Here is a 15,800-nt window from a genome sequence, read left to right on the forward strand (position 1 = left end):
AGACATATTAATGACATTTTGTTGCTGCAAAGATAACTTTCTGCAGAACGTTAGCTGTTATTTGGCTTCAGTGTGTAATCAGCTTAACTTGTAATGCATTCCTTTTGCCTCCAGACTTCATTAGAGCCAATAGATCTTCCACAACTAAACTGTGATAGTGTAAAACCATTCTGCAGGAAAGGGTTTCAAACTTGCTTTATATGGGGATGTTGCCAAAAGATGTGGTAGCTGGATTAGATCATACGAGGCAGTATTTATTTCTATTTCAGTATCTTCAGTGGTAAATTAAACTGGTTGTGTGTTTCGATTTGATTTATTGCCGTTACTGCTCCTCTTTATTGAGCAATATTCCCTCAGTCTGGCTGTAGAAACAGTATCTATGTGCCTGTACTGTTTCTGAATTTGAGTCGGTATGTACTCCTGTACTGCTGCATGTGGGTTGACTAGTGGAGGCTGAAGACAAGTTGGAAGCTTTGCATTGCATTGGACAGGCAGGCATTTCTAGAGATGCCTGTACTTAGGGCGTCCTGTGGACTCTTACTGGCCCACTTCTCTTTGGTACTTTGTAATATGTTACAAGGGAAATGGAATTATTTTCTTTGTCTATTACAAGAAACAGTTTCACAAAAACTGTGTCTCTGTTCTCTCCAATTCTGTTCCCTGTCAGAGGCCTCAATCTGTACTTCAACTCAGTCTTTCTCAGTTGCTTTATTACTAACATGAGGATGAAGGCAATATTTGGTGAAAACAGACCTCTGAGCTTGGGCCTCTTTCCACTCCCTCCTCCTTCCAACAAATACTATGTAAAATGCACTTTGTACACTAAAACCTCCAATAGTGATACTTGGCTGAACTAGTATCACCACGGTTAAGTTTCCTGGGTGCTATCCCGCAGCCCATTGCTGTTGGGTTTATTGGTTGGTTAGTTCAAAAGTGTCTTAAGTTGTTTTTGTAATGCTTCTAGGAGGTAGCCTGGAGTGCCACCAAGCTTCTGCATGAGGACTTCTGCTTTGAACACCAGCAAGGAGCCTGTTCAGTTAGCATTACCTCCGTCACGTATTTCCTCTTTCCAAGAAATAATTGTAGCATGACATGATTTGGTCTTGCTGGTGCAGATTTGGCCTGGCTGGATGTTTACAAATATGCTAGTAAAAGCTTCAGTGAACTATTAAAAGCACTTTAAACTTTTCCTGTTTATGTAAGTCCTCTTCCTGGAGACCAGGAAATTTAAACTAAAATTACACCAGGAAAACACTGCTGCTGGGGGATAGTAAACCTCAATTTAAATGTGTTGTGTTTTTTTTTTTTTTTTTTTTTTTTCCCAATACTTAAGTTAGCTTCTTGAGTTATCTTCTTGTATTCATAGATTCTTTTGGCACTCAAGCAAAGATTTTTGTAAATGCTGATTTCTGGCTGTGACCAGAGCTTCTGGTAACATAATTGCAGCCCGCCAGTCAGGGAATTCTCATTACCTGGTTGAAAACTTGACATTCCTACTCTTGCACTGTTTACTGTTTGCATTCCTTTCTTAATCAAGATTTACTGAAAACTTAATCTGGTTGAAGTCTAAATTGTGACAAGATAGCTGTACTTTGTTTATCAGTTTTGTAGAATTCTTAGTGTGTGGCTTTTTGAAATTAACACCTCACTGGCAGTTGTTAAAATGTGGTGCTGAAAACAAGTAAGGCTTTTGCTTTTACCCATACCATAGGGAGAGTGAGGTCATGATAAAGGTACTATGATGTTACAACTGGCTATGTTTCAGATTTGTGAAGTAATGGATTTGTAATTGCATCAGAGGTTTACAGCATCCTCTAAGGTGTCAGTTTTCTGGTGTATACTGATCTTTTAAGTTTAAAAGCATGCTTTTAAGTTGCAAGTACTTGAAGGATATAATTGAATATGTACTCACTTGTATAATATTTATAAGTGAGTAGTCTTCAGTAGAAAAAGTTTCAGTTTCTTGCAGTTTTTGTTATGTGTTCAAGATAGAATTCTTACTGCTATGGGTTTAAGGAAAAAAAAAAAAAAAAGGAGGTTGAACTTGATGGAGAAATTTCTGCTTGTGCATGAACTCATGAATATGTCAGATTCTACACTGTATTGGTACAGAGTTCAGTGTTGGCCAGTTCAGTGAAGAAGGCATAAAACTTAATATATTTATTGGATAAATTAAAAGCATTCTGGTGCTTTTATGTAGTATCTTTTCGATCATGTCTCACTTGAGTAGAAACAGTGCCATATTTGCCATCCTGATCTCTTGTCTAATTGAGGTAGTTAATGAGAATTTAGGATAGTAGCTAGGTGAGAATGGGATGTGGTGGCATGCCTGTTTAGTAAGTACACTTTTACCATTGGATGCTATATTTTTTGGAATGAAAAGCATTTTCAACTGGATATCCCAATTTGTTTCATACATTGAGATCCTTACTTCATAAACTGAGATCCTTACTGTAGTAAGTTGAAATTCTTACCAGTGGTTCATAAGAAGTGTACATGTGTGTAAAAACAAATAAAGTATTTTGCAAGACCTGGAATTTGCTGTGCTTATTTCACTTCTAGTTAAAGTTTTGATTATGTATTAGTAAAATTGTAATGCTTATGTTTGACATTTGGGGCTGGTGTAGGAAAGAAATTAAAATTTATTAGGGTTTAAAGCTTAGGTTTTTTTCAAGTATGTGTGTCAGACCCTACCATTAGATTGCTTACTCCTTAATATACTAAATTGTTTCATCTAGGAAAAGAAACTTAAATATTCCATTTTTTCCCCCAGCTTGTCAAGTAATTATGAAGCTCAAATGAAGAGTCTCTTAAGGATCGTGAGGATATTTTGCCATGTCTTTCGCATTGGCCCATCCTCTCCCAGTAATGGAAATGACATGGGCTACAATGGAAATAAAACTCCAAGAAGTCAGGTGTTCAAGGTCAGAAAAGTATATGATGTTGTTAGGAAGATAGACGTTAAAGAGATGAATTTCACAAAGCATGCATTCATTAATCAGACATCTCATGAACAGGAAGTAAGTTTGGTTGATGTCCCTATCCCTTCTTAAGTTAAGCCTACCTCTTTCCTTCTCCTTAATGATTTTTTTTTTTCTACTGGATTCATTTACCACTGATGCACATCTCATCTTATGATTTCTGTTTATTTCTTGTTTAATGTATTGTTTATTAGATGTTGAAGGCTTAGTTACCCAGCTGGTTTTGGTAAACTTTGTTTTTATTTCTATTATTTTATTTAATAGTGTAGTAATCTCAAAATGTGGTAATATTAATGTAATATATTGTATTAATGTAATTTAAAAGCAGTATTTGGAGAATCGTTGGGAGTTCTGATCATTTAGTTTTATCCAGCTTGAAAGATAAATGGAAATAGTTAAATTCTTAATCTGATCATTGTTTTCACATGAAGTTTTTTCCCCAAGTTGTTCTTGAATTTTATTATTACATGCTTTGAAACTTACCAGCTTACTACCACCCTCATCAAGATTATTGATTTATAGCTGTTTTCAAACACTTGCTTTAGCTGCTTGCCATTTAGATGTTGAATTACTGAAGGGTTTTCTTTGTAATTGTTGGTTGAGGGAATCCCTCTGTAGGAATCCCTCTGAGGGAATCCCTCTGTAGAAAATCATAGCTTGCCTTTCTGTAAAGCAGTTCTGGTTTCCTGCGTGCCACTCAGTCTGCACTGGGTATATAACTGACATACTATTCAGAGCACCTAAATAATAAGAACTGAAGGGTAGTCTCTTCCACCCCCCCCCCCCCCCCCCCCCCTCCATCCTCTTATATGGTACAGTTCATACCACCAAATTTAGATGCCAGTGATTACATGAGAATTTTCCTTAACCTTCGCATTTCTTTCAGGGTGTTCTGAAAATGGTATTTTGAAATTACTGCGTTCATTTGATGATATGATGTGTTCTTCGTGTTACTTCTAATGACTTTTAAGACCGAGCTATTTTGATAAGGTCACGACAGATGACACTCTTAATTGCAGCTATATTTAGTTAAGTAGCTCAGTTTTTGTTTAAATTTCTTCTCTTGCAAATAAGGAAAGCATTAGATTATTTAAAAAAACCAAGCACAAATATTTGTTTTTCTGATATCAAAATAGTTATAATAACAAATTGATTTATATAATGAATATAAAACTAGTGCTTGAGTATGAAAAATACTGTGTACAAAATGTAATGCATTGTACATAATTGTCCTTTAGAGTTGTTGATTAAAATATGTTGAGCTAGATTGGCATATTGTGAGTTTAACCAGATTTCCATTTTCAAAAAAACCAAGCCCTACCCAAATCACAAGAATCACTTTAATATTAAAGGCAGCATTTTCTAAGAGTTTTAATGAAAATTGTTTTAAATATACCAGATTAAATAACAAGCAGATGTTAAATGCTTTTATTACAGGAGCTACCTGCAGTGAGATATTCTGTTACCTTTCAGTGTAGATTTTCTGCTGCCTTTTTTTCTTCAAGGTTTTAGGAGTAGCTGACCTTATCTCCTGCCATTTTGTTTGCTTGTTGCCCAAAAAGGAAAAAAAATGAAGGTTTCATGCTTTTCAGCTCCATATCATTTCAGAACTCACTATACAACAAAAACATTCAATTGCAATTTGCAAAGGAAATTGTATTTCAGCAGAATCACTTATCTGTGTGCTCAAACTACTTTGTATGCTGAAAGAATTGTTTCTCAATTTAGTATGGAGTTCAGTGTTTTGCAGTAGACTTACATTACACAACTGGCATGGTTGTCTCAGAAAATATCAGTAATTCTTAATTATGTAAAACCAACATCTATATTTTTTAATAAATGAGCAAAATATATACTGGCTGTTGGATTAGCTAACAACAGAATGATTTAAGAATGATTACTGCTGTTATTTTAACTTAGTTATTTTGGAAGTATTAGAACTGAGGCAGCCCTTCATTAGGGCCACTCTTGTCTTCATGATATTTTTAAGGTTGATTTGAACTTAAAAATACAAAACTGCTGATGAGAACTTATTCTCATTTGGGAATGGGGCATACTGGCCTGGCAACAGTAAGTTCATCTTCAGTTGTGCTTGGATTTTCCTGTTTTCCCCTGAATTTACAGTAACTGGGTAGTGGGAGATGAGACATACTGCTGAGTCAATTGGGTGACTTCCTGTTCTCTTTTATTCCTACCTTCCCTTTCCTTTTTCTTTTTTGTCCTTTCCTTGAAAACGGAATTGTGATGATTGCTTTTGCCGTTTGGGAGAAGGGGAAAAAAGCCGACTATATCTCTAAATTATTGCAATTGTATGGAGGCTACTTGAAGACCTCGCAGTTGTATGTCTTCATTGGTACCAGTACTTGCATGTGGGACGTGCAGGTCTGTGGAAAAGAACTCCTTTTCTGGTTTTTGTTTTATTTGAGTTTTCTTGAATGTAGGCTGTGTAACTGTTTAGTACAGATTATTAAGGAAACCACAGAGGTTGCTAATCCAAAACGGGAGTTAATTCTGTATTAAAAAAGTCAACGTGGAAGGTAAAGATTTTAAATTTGAGATCCATATTGAAAATTTTAGCGGCAAGTTTCTTTAAATTGGAATTTGCTGCTAATCTTAAAATTCAGTCGTGGGGGTAAATGTCGTAGATAGTTTGAATTTGGATACAGGTTTTATGGGGAAAAACAAGTCTCTCAGGCTGTTCGTGTCATATGTCTTGAGTACTTTCCAGAGTACAAGAAAGTGGTACAGGTCACCACCGACTTCTTTTGAATGCTGTTTATTTGTGCAAGTGAAGATGTCTCGCTACTATCTTTCTTTACTATATAGGAAGCTAATCTGTTGTTCAATACTGTCTTCTTTCAAGAATGGACCTAGAAACTTTTATCTGCGGAATATTGAGGGTAGCAGTGGCAGGAGTTCTGTCTTGTGGTACCCTTGTGGGATATGCGGAGGAACATTATCAGGCCTTATTGCATGGTATAAGGAATTGTTTCCTTTCCCTCTGAATGCACTCCCATGAAGTCCAAATATCTCTGTACCTGATGACCTTTAAAGTTGTACTTCATAACTCCTTTTAAAAAGCTGGTGCAAAATTATGTTTTGCCCCGTGTAAGAAATGAAGAAAAACTTTCTTCTGACTTTTCTTAATGCTGTATTAAGGTTTTCTGTGTTAGTATATTGACTGAACATATTTTGAAGAGTTGTCACTGTAATGTAGCTTGGAAGGGACTGAAATCATGGGTATATCTTCATCTGAGGCTACTGAGGAATGTTATTGCTTGACAAGGACAAGAAAATCACAGGGCCGTCTTTGCTTTACTGAAGTTCCCTGTGGTAATTCATTACAGGCCTGGACAATTCAGGCCTGTGCAAATGCTTTAAAGTGGAAACACTAGCTAATTAGACAGACTGTTGTACTGATCTTGCAAGAAACAAAATAGTCATTGAATTTCGACACCAAATCTTGAAAAAAGCTACTGCTAACTCAAAAGAGAACCTACCAGTGAGAAACTTTGTGAATAGTAATTTTGACCAGGTTTACATTCGTTACTTTTTCATGTATTGCTCTTTCAGTTGCTGTTCAGTACGATCACGTATTAGGGAAACTTGTTGCAAAATCTCCCTGTCTGGTTGAACAAAGTTGGGAAGCCAGTAACATTTTTCGCTCATTTCAGATACTAAGATTCTTTTCTAGAATTGAATTGACTTCTCTGCTGTGACACAGTGGGTTCGTGGATTAGTGATCTCCTGTTCCCTGTGTCTTAAAAGACTAACTGTCTGTCACCTGGCAAAAGATTTTGCTCCAGTGTTGCAGTTTGAATATGTGTTTGATTTGTAGGGTCTTGCTTTCTAGATGGGTAAAGAGGAAGGAGTTGCATAGGTAAATCCTCACATGTGAGAGATGAGGTGTGCAACTGTAAAAGCTTGGCAGTTGATCAGACTCAGATATATAATTCCAAAGAAGCTTTTCTGAAATGCGACATATGAAAACTGAAGGTTGAGTGGAGGTTTGCGTTTAATATATGGTTCATGGTAAGAATCGACTGAAGAATGCTGACTTGTAGTTTTGAAAAAGTGTTGGTAATGGTTTGATTGAATATATCCATATTATGACCCTTACTCTGACATCTGAGATACTGTCAAAATGAGTTATGTGAGCTCACACTATGCATAAAGCACATCTTACTAGACATGTGCATGAGTCTAAACCTCAGTGGTGTTTTCTGGGGTTTGCTCCATCTACCTGGTACATGGAGCTTCTTTGACTGGGACTTAAAAAAAACCCAACAACCTGACACACTCTTATTATAGAAACTTGATGTGTATTACTGTTTCTCTGCTTGACTGCAGCAGTCAAGCAGTAATGTGCTATGTAACAATCGTGAGGCCAAACTCTGTTAAATAGTTGTGTTTTCACCCTTTCTAAATTATTTTATCTTTATTCCATCTGCGGCTTGATGATTTTCCTTCTATATGAAATTTTCTCTCTGTGCTCTATGGCTACAAGTACAGAATTTTTATGAGTATTTGACTCTTATCTCTAACATGACTTCTAAAGGATCATTTAAAGCTTTTACATGTGCATGATATTTATTTGCCTTAAGAGGATTATCGTATCATTAATATTATCTAATGTCAGCATGTTCCTTTTTTGTCTTTTTTTGCATGCGTTTGTTGCAGCCGCTGGAACTGCTGTGGCATTCTCTAGATGAATGGCTGGTTCTTATAGCCACAGAGCTGATGAAAAACAAAAGGGACTCAGCCAACATTACTTCTATTTTACTGAAGCAAAAAGGACCAGATCACCAGGATACTAGTCCTACGCCTTCCTTTGCCGCTGCAGGAACTGAGGGCAGAGAAGAGCTATCCTCTGATGCTGGCGAGTCGAAAACATATGATGTTACCGGGAAGCAGGAAGCTTGTGCTGATGGCCAGGATGTTATCTCCATGACAGCAAACAGGCTAAGTGCTGTCATTCAAGCCTTTTATATGTGCTGCTCCTGTCAGATGCCTCAGGGGTAAGGAGGGGATCTTGTTTATTACCTAAACTATTACCATTTAAAAATCATATATGCTTTCTTGGAAGAATGTTGGTGCTGACCAGATGATATTAGTGACAGTCAAGGGTATGCTTTTTAATGCTTTCATTAGTTCAATTATTTGAATTATTGAAAATTGAAAATTCTTCCCTCCCCCCCCAGCTTTAATGCCATCAAAAAGCACAGCATGTTTTCCATAGTGCTGCTGCCTGTGAATGTAGCGGTGTTGGGACAGATTTTGTATTGAATGTCTAATGGCTCTTTGTAGGATACAAAGATGGCTCTTATGTGAGTTACTTGCAGGTAATGTAATTTTGATCTCTTGAAACTTAGCTGTTCTTGCTGTTGGTTCTTAATGTGAAATTATCCCTAAATTTAATGTGATTATCCAACAACATCTATAAGCTCAGAAAAAAATATGAATTATCTTTGTGTATGAAAATGGTGGCTGGAGCAAAGCTTGTTTGGCTATATTACAGAAATTTATAACAAGGAGAGTTCAGTCTCAAAGTAATGCTCACTTGGAATTCTATCCTGGGTTGGCAAACATAGTTTTGTGTGGAACAGGCACTACAACTTAGGTAAACTTAATTCCGTAAGTATCTTGTTTAAAAATAAAAAAAAGCATGTCCACGGTAACGGAAGTCTTAGTCTGTCCAAGATTCTTATGGATTATATTTGTGAACTTGCAAGGAAAGGATCCTTTGACCCTCTTGAGTGGAGGATTAGGCAAGTATGGTGGTATTACAAGCTCCCTGAGGAATCTGGAAGCAAGGCTCCTACTACATGACAACTCTTCGTTATTCCCAGCCACTCGAAGGGTTTTTCTTTTCTGCCAAACCTAGTGGAATAAAAGCTTTCAAGTCAGCCAGTACTGTTTGTCTGGGGCAAGCTCCTCTGTGGACACTCTGGAAGACGATCTGGGGATCAGCATGTTCCACAAGCACCTCAGTACTTTCACTTTAATTTTACTCCACCTTGAAAAAGGAACTGCTGGTTAGCCATTTCCCTTGAAATTTCCATCAAAACTTGCTAAGAGAAGATGCCAGTAAAGTATTTACAGCAGCCAAATGAAAAGCAGAAATGTTTGTAGAAGTGATTAAGTACGGTGTCCCATGTGTTCCCCCTGCCTTCCCCCCCAATTTATCTCCTTATACCAAAAATCAGTTGGAGAGGTGACTGTCTCCCTGTGTTCAGGTGACTTGCTGATGGATCTTCTCCAATGGGTCTGTCCCCATGCATAATTTAGGCTTCAGATTAGGGAGAACTCCTGTGGATACTGCATAAGTTTAATTGAGAGTTGTTATCCTAGAAGCCAAGAGAATAAGAACTGTTTCAGTGACAACTGAGACAACTCCCTAGGATGCAGGAAAGTAAGGCAGAGCACACCTGAATTCTGTGTTGCTTTAGGGCTTTTCAGAGCTGCCTAGAGAAGTACAAAGATCTGAGACTTACTCTTATTGAAGTTTTCATATTAATAGGGGTAAATTGCACAATGGTGTAACTCAGTACTGCTTCCATCTTCAAATAACATTTGAAATTATAACAAATTCTGCAAATGCTGGAGCAGGCTGCCCAGGGAAGTGGTGGAGTCAACATCCTTGGAGGTATTTAAAAGACGGGTAGACATGGTGCTAAGGGGCATGGTTTAGCGATAACTTGGCAGTGCTAGGCTAATGGTTGGACTGGATGATCTTAAAGGTCTCTTCCAACTAAAATGATTCTGTGATTCTATGAGCCTATGTTGAATCTAGGCATTCTTTGTTAATATACTGAGATACAATGTTCCAAGTTTTCAGAATGAAAACTGACAAATGTATGCTAAATTTTTTTCTCTTCTCTGTGTATTGCATCTTACAGCTTGTGTGGCAATTTACAGATAGAGTTCATTGCCTTTCAGGGAAGACTGTCTTTTAGTTGTTTAATATTTTCAGATCATCTTTCAGACCAGAAGTGTGTTTAAAATGTTCATATTTGGTCTCTCAGATTTTATTTGCTTGTTTCTTTTTTGTGTGGATGAGAGGACGAATATGGTGAGGCTTGTTTCTTCAAAAAAGAGTGAAGGAGAGAAGGAAAATAGCTCAGTTTTATATAAAATGAGCTGCTCTTGTCTAAGTTGGTGTGGGGAACAGGAACAGTTCTACTGTTTTTCACAGCCTTTCAAGGCACTTGATGAGACGGTTTTATCTTTGCAAATATTTGTTAGCTTTTCCTGAAGCTAAAGGATCCAGTTAAGAATTTCTCTTTTTAAAAAAAATGCGGAACATAGATGTAAATAAATGGAGTAAGATTTGCACCCATGTTAATCCCTCCCTTGTTCTCCAGATACATATAGGAGTAAAAATAAAATTCTATACTAGTGTATGAGATGCTTGCCTGGCAAGTAGTTTTGTTATTTCACAAAGCCATTAAATACCACCTTGCCCCCCATTATTAAGTTTGATAAGTTTGTAATGTTATTTCTTCCTGGCTCTTTTCCTTGCATACCACAATTTACAAGGTGAGTGGTGGGAGTTTTATACAATGGACAAGAATATAGAATAATGTGCATATTGTGTATATTGTGCATATAATATCAGTCCTTCCATATATGTGCTTTCATTGTTGTATTGAAAGCTGAAAGGATTCAACAGAAAAATGTGTATATCCATTAGTTTGAGCTTATTTTGTTCATATAGTTAGTGGGCAGGTTGCTTGACCTTCTTGATTATTGGCATTTTTGCCTTTTCTATTAGTTTATTATGAAATCTTAACACTGCCGAGTATTTAGTTTCATGATTCACTAGTTAAACATCAGTTTCTATTTGCATAGTATTTTATTAAAAATATGCAACAATTCATGTAATTAAAATTCTTTTCAACTTCACTAACCAAAAGCAACTTAATGATTTTCTTTGAACAGGATGACATCGCCTCGTTTTATAGAATTTGTCTGCAAACACGATGATGTCCTTAAGTGTTTTGTTAACCGGTAAGCTTCTAATTTCTTTATTTTTTTTCTTTTCCCAAAATATTTCAAACTCATATTTCTCTTGTTACTGAGTTGTATTTTTAGGTTATTGTTGTGACATATGTACCATATGCACTTTAATGGTCCTGCCAAATTCAAGGGAGTGTATATTAATGATTCGGAGCTCAGACGTAAATGAACTGTTCTGCATATGTAAGCGATCCTTTTGTAAGATTCTGTGAGATTTCATGAACAAAATCTTTTTCACAGAGCAACAGAATAATTTCCTTAATGGATTCTTTCCTCATCTTTGTTCCAAATAAAGCCTTCCCTTTTGAGGCAGGTGAATACTTTAATTCTTCCTCAAACATGTTGCATTTAATGCTTTCTTAAAGGAGTCAAAACCATCTTTGTACACTTGGCTGTCTCCAGAGTTTCTCTGGGATAGCCCACTTTATAACCTTGCTTCTGTCTGGAGAGCTGCTTGTCATCAATCCTCCATGTTCAAAGGATGAGGTAGTATAAGTCATTTGGAAACAAGATTTAGAAAAACATTGTGAAATAGGAGAGTCTGTTGGAACTTCTCTATATGACTAATTGCATTGTCTCTTTATGTAGACTTTGTGTATCATGAAACATTATTATTAGATATCTGACTAACAGGCTTCTGACCTTTTTTTCTTTCAGAAACCCCAAAATCATCTTTGATCACTTTCATTTTCTTCTTGAATGTCCTGAACTAATGTCCAGATTTATGCACATCATAAAAGCTCAGGTAAATGTTAGGAGATGCTTAGTTACAACTTCTGTGACTATAAAGAGGCTGTTATGGTTAAAAATAACACTTAAAAAAAAATCCATTTGGGGAGGATGGAAGAAGTAACTGTGGCCTCCAGTGCCTTCTCAGTCTGGGATGTTGAAAGAATCAGATTAAACAGACACAGCAGCCAGATTTCTGTACTTCTAATTCTTTAAAATACACGTGTAAGTCCATTTGGGATGACCAATGTTAAATGTGTCTTACAAGTCCAACTTTCAGTTAAACAGAGTTAGCTGTCTATTATTAAATCTATTTGTGCACCTCTAATAGATTGATCTTTAAAATGTGGTACTTTGTTCCTCAGTTGACTTACATTTTGAGACAAGCTAGAGGATAAATACACCACTGTTAGTTGATTTGGCCATAGGAGTGTCAGCTCCTTCAGTGAAATATCATGTTGTCTTGTTACCTGTTACTGTTTCATACAATTTCCTTTTGTTTGTTTGATGTGGTTTTTTTTTTTGTTTTGTTTTTTTTTGAGTAAAATCCTGATGTCTTACATAACCTAAACTCACTTCTCAGTTCACCACAGGACATGAATTCAAGACTGAAAAGTTACTCTAGGGAAGACTAATGTAGTTAAGTGGAAAAATTAGTGAGCAAACCCCCGTATGGAAGTCTGCTGCTTTAGATAACTGTAGTGTTAAGCATCTGCCACATTTTCATCACTTACCTTTAAAAGATTGTGATTGTCTACGTGTAGCTCATAAACAGAACTGTGTTTTTGTTCTATTACAAATGAAGATGATCTTTGGGGGATAATGAGCTATTTGGAGCTCCTTTGTTTAGCACACACTGGTATACTTTTCTATGTTCTCTATTTGAGAATATATATATACTTTTCTATTTGTTCTCTATTTGAAAGGTTCCTTACATTAAAATATTTTGGTCAGTGACAGAGTTTGCTGAAAACAAAGGTAAAATTCCTCTAACCAACCAGAACCCCCTACCCCTCCTAAATAATTCTGGAGGGTCTGTTCCAAAAGCTTTATTTCTTTAGTTGTGAACAGTACTGTGCCTTCATTTTTGGAGGTATGCTGTTTTAGTAATCCAGTTGCATTTTTAAGACATGGTGTAGATATATTGTTTACTTACTCTTTGGTTGAAATGTATATTTCTGAAATTCATTGCCTATGAATGACAAAGAGACCCTGAGAACTGATACCCTGTTTTAACTGATCTAACAAAGTACATGCCATGAATTGTGATAGATGAGAGGCTGTACTTGTGTCATGCCTTCCTCAGAAGTACTGCAAAATATCAATGTAAACACTGGGTCAAACAAGCTAGGACCTTCTCACCTAAGAATTGCTTTGGAAGTTTTCTGGTTTCTTTGGGCTGTTTTTTTATTGCCATGAACTTTACTGCAAATATAACTTGTTTATATCATTTGCGCTCCTGTGCTCAGCTGTGACTGATAAACAGTAGTGTTACAGAAGCCAATGACTGAATTCTTATCTAGATTCCTTCCCCCTGCACCCTTGGAAAAAGTTTTGTGCTACTTTTCTCCTGTGTGAACTGGTAGCTATTTCTGGATAACTGATGGTCTAGTCTTTTTGCATCCAAGCTTTCAGCAAGCACTCAAGAGCATGCCTAGTCCTTTCCTCTTCCCAAAATACTTTATAGCGTATTGAGGTAGCATCACTGAGAAACTCTCTGCGCATCTCAAAAATGAATCGAGAAGTATGCATAACCATTTTCCAGTCATGCTTATGAGAGAGGAATTATTCAGTTGAATGCATCTGTATAATATGGTTTACCCCTTGTTTTGTAGCCATTTAAAGATCGCTGTGAATGGTTCTATGAACATCTGCATGCCGGGCAGCCAGATTCGGACATGGTGCACAGGCCTGTCAATGAAAATGACATCCTTCTGGTTCACAGAGGTATCGTGTTCATAAATAGAAGTAGCATATCTTTGAAATACATTGAAATATAGTGAATTACGATAAAAAAATAATTGGTGCTTTGTATTTAGATTCTATTTTTAGGAGTAGCTGTGAGGTTGTGTCTAAAGCAAATTGTGCAAAACTAAAGCAGGGGATTGCTGTCAGATTTCATGGAGAAGAAGGCATGGTAGGTAAAATTGCATGTTTTTCCTTTATGGCGTTTATATAGGGAAATATTAATTCTCTTTCACAAATATAGTTTTGAACTAAATCCTCATTTAAAATAACTTTTATACTTTATTAAGAAACATGTGGTTACCCATCATAACTGTTTGTACAGTGAAAGTTGTAGGTACTGATATATTTTGTTCTTTGGCATGCAGGGACAAGGTGTGGTGCGTGAGTGGTTTGATATCTTATCCAGTGAAATAGTTAACCCGGATTATGCCTTATTTACCCAGTCAGCTGATGGTATGTCTCTGCCTCTTTTTTTACCTAATTTTAGGGTGTCATCTTCTATAAAAGCATTTTTATAATCCAAGAAAAAAGTCACTTAATTGGTTTTGGAATATAAGATTGATACTTTTTAAAAGCAACACTGACAATTCTATTCATTGTACATTTTTAAAACTACAGATGAAATATTTTTCTTAATTTGATGTTTCCTTGATTTTGTTCTCTCTTTTGTAAGAGGAGAGTGAGTTGTTGGCTTTAATGAGTCTGTGGTATTTCTTCCTGGTAGTAGAAGGACATAACATTTTGAGAGCAGTATACAAAGTGTTTTCTTTTCTTCTGTATGTGCAAGGGAGCTGTGGAAGTATTCCTTTATTTCCTTTTAGAAATCCACAAACTCAATCAGTGAATTTTTGTGATATAACCAGATGTTGATCTTCACAAGTCTACCTTGTATTTGACTTTCTGTCTTTTGGGTGCTTCATATAAAGCAAATTTTTATCAATAAAAGATGTTACATAATCATCACTGATAAACATTTTGCTTTCTACCATATGAAGTCTTAGGAAGTGGCAAGGAATTCAGTCAACAGCAGAGGCATAGATTAGTTCCTGAAAGTTAAAAGGAAAAGTTCAAGGATGTCTGTTTGAGGTGGTCTTTTTCAAGGAGAAAAGGACTGGACTGTCTCCTGTCTGCACCTGGTTGGAGTCAGATGAAAGGAAGTGGATGTGTTCTGATCCTTCCTTTGAGTGTGTTCACAAGTTGATAGAAGCGTGGCCCATTAGAGTGAGCAAATAATGCATATAGCAATATAGTAAGAGGGAGGACCAAATTTAGCAGGTCATCATTACCCTTACGTTGATGATAATTATTTCAGAGTGGTGCCTTGGAAAGTGGCTAAGCAGTATCATTGTAATAATAGGATGTCATTGTGTTCTAATACATTTCTTTCTGATGTTTTTTTGGTGTAAACAAAAGAAACCCAAACCAGAATGCGAAAATAAAACTCTTTCGGTGGTTTCAGATGCTTAGTATATTTGATAAATATAAACTTAATTTACCTTTTTTTTTTTACGTCACAAAACATAAGAATCTTTTTATTTTATAGGAACAACTTTCCAGCCCAACAGCAACTCTTCTGTAAATCCAGATCATTTGAACTACTTCCGTTTTGCAGGCCAGATCCTGGGGCTAGCTCTGAATCACAGGCAATTAGTCAACATTTACTTCACGAGGTCATTCTACAAACATATTCTTGGTATGGTTTTATTAAAATACTGTTTATTAGTCATTTCCCCTTTTTACTTTTGTGTGTGTGTGTGTTAAAAGTGAAAAATTCATGGAAATGAATGTTTTGCTAATTTTTTTATGTACATCAGAGTCACAACATAATATGGCAGTAATTGCTATTCCAGTCTGAATCTCTCTTAGGAACAGTTATAGTTGCAAAATACAGAAATACATTAGCAAAACTATGTGGGAATTTTATACAGTTAGCAACTTTTAATAAAATAGTTAATCTTTCAATTTATATTTGAATATGAATCTTAAATTAAAAACAAGGCAGGCATCATTAATCTGTCTAAAGCATAATTATATAATTTAGTGGTATTTAATGTTGCTGACTAGGAATGCCTGAAAGGCAGACTAGTGCAGCCAGTTGTTTTT

General features: G+C 36.2%; 1 protein-coding gene across 2 annotated transcripts in view; it reads left to right on the top strand.

The window, feature by feature from the left end:
- HACE1 (HECT domain and ankyrin repeat containing E3 ubiquitin protein ligase 1) overlaps window positions 1-15,800 on the top strand; it is a 53,843-nt gene that overhangs the window by 21,266 nt on the left and 16,777 nt on the right. Inside the window, exons 11-18 of one of the 2 annotated variants that reach the window (XM_082481890.1) lie at window positions 2,774-3,020; window positions 7,662-7,999; window positions 10,923-10,991; window positions 11,658-11,745; window positions 13,565-13,676; window positions 13,769-13,866; window positions 14,063-14,150; window positions 15,241-15,390. In XM_082481890.1, the coding sequence (XP_082338016.1) occupies window positions 2,774-3,020; window positions 7,662-7,999; window positions 10,923-10,991; window positions 11,658-11,745; window positions 13,565-13,676; window positions 13,769-13,866; window positions 14,063-14,150; window positions 15,241-15,390 (1,190 nt within the window). The remainder of the gene's footprint in view (window positions 1-2,773; window positions 3,021-7,661; window positions 8,000-10,922; window positions 10,992-11,657; window positions 11,746-13,564; window positions 13,677-13,768; window positions 13,867-14,062; window positions 14,151-15,240; window positions 15,391-15,800) is intronic. The other variant, XM_082481891.1, reaches the window with a different exon arrangement.

Source organism: Vanellus vanellus (genome assembly GCF_965231255.1).
Source record: "Vanellus vanellus genome assembly, chromosome: 3".
Taxonomy (NCBI): domain Eukaryota; kingdom Metazoa; phylum Chordata; class Aves; order Charadriiformes; family Charadriidae; genus Vanellus; species Vanellus vanellus.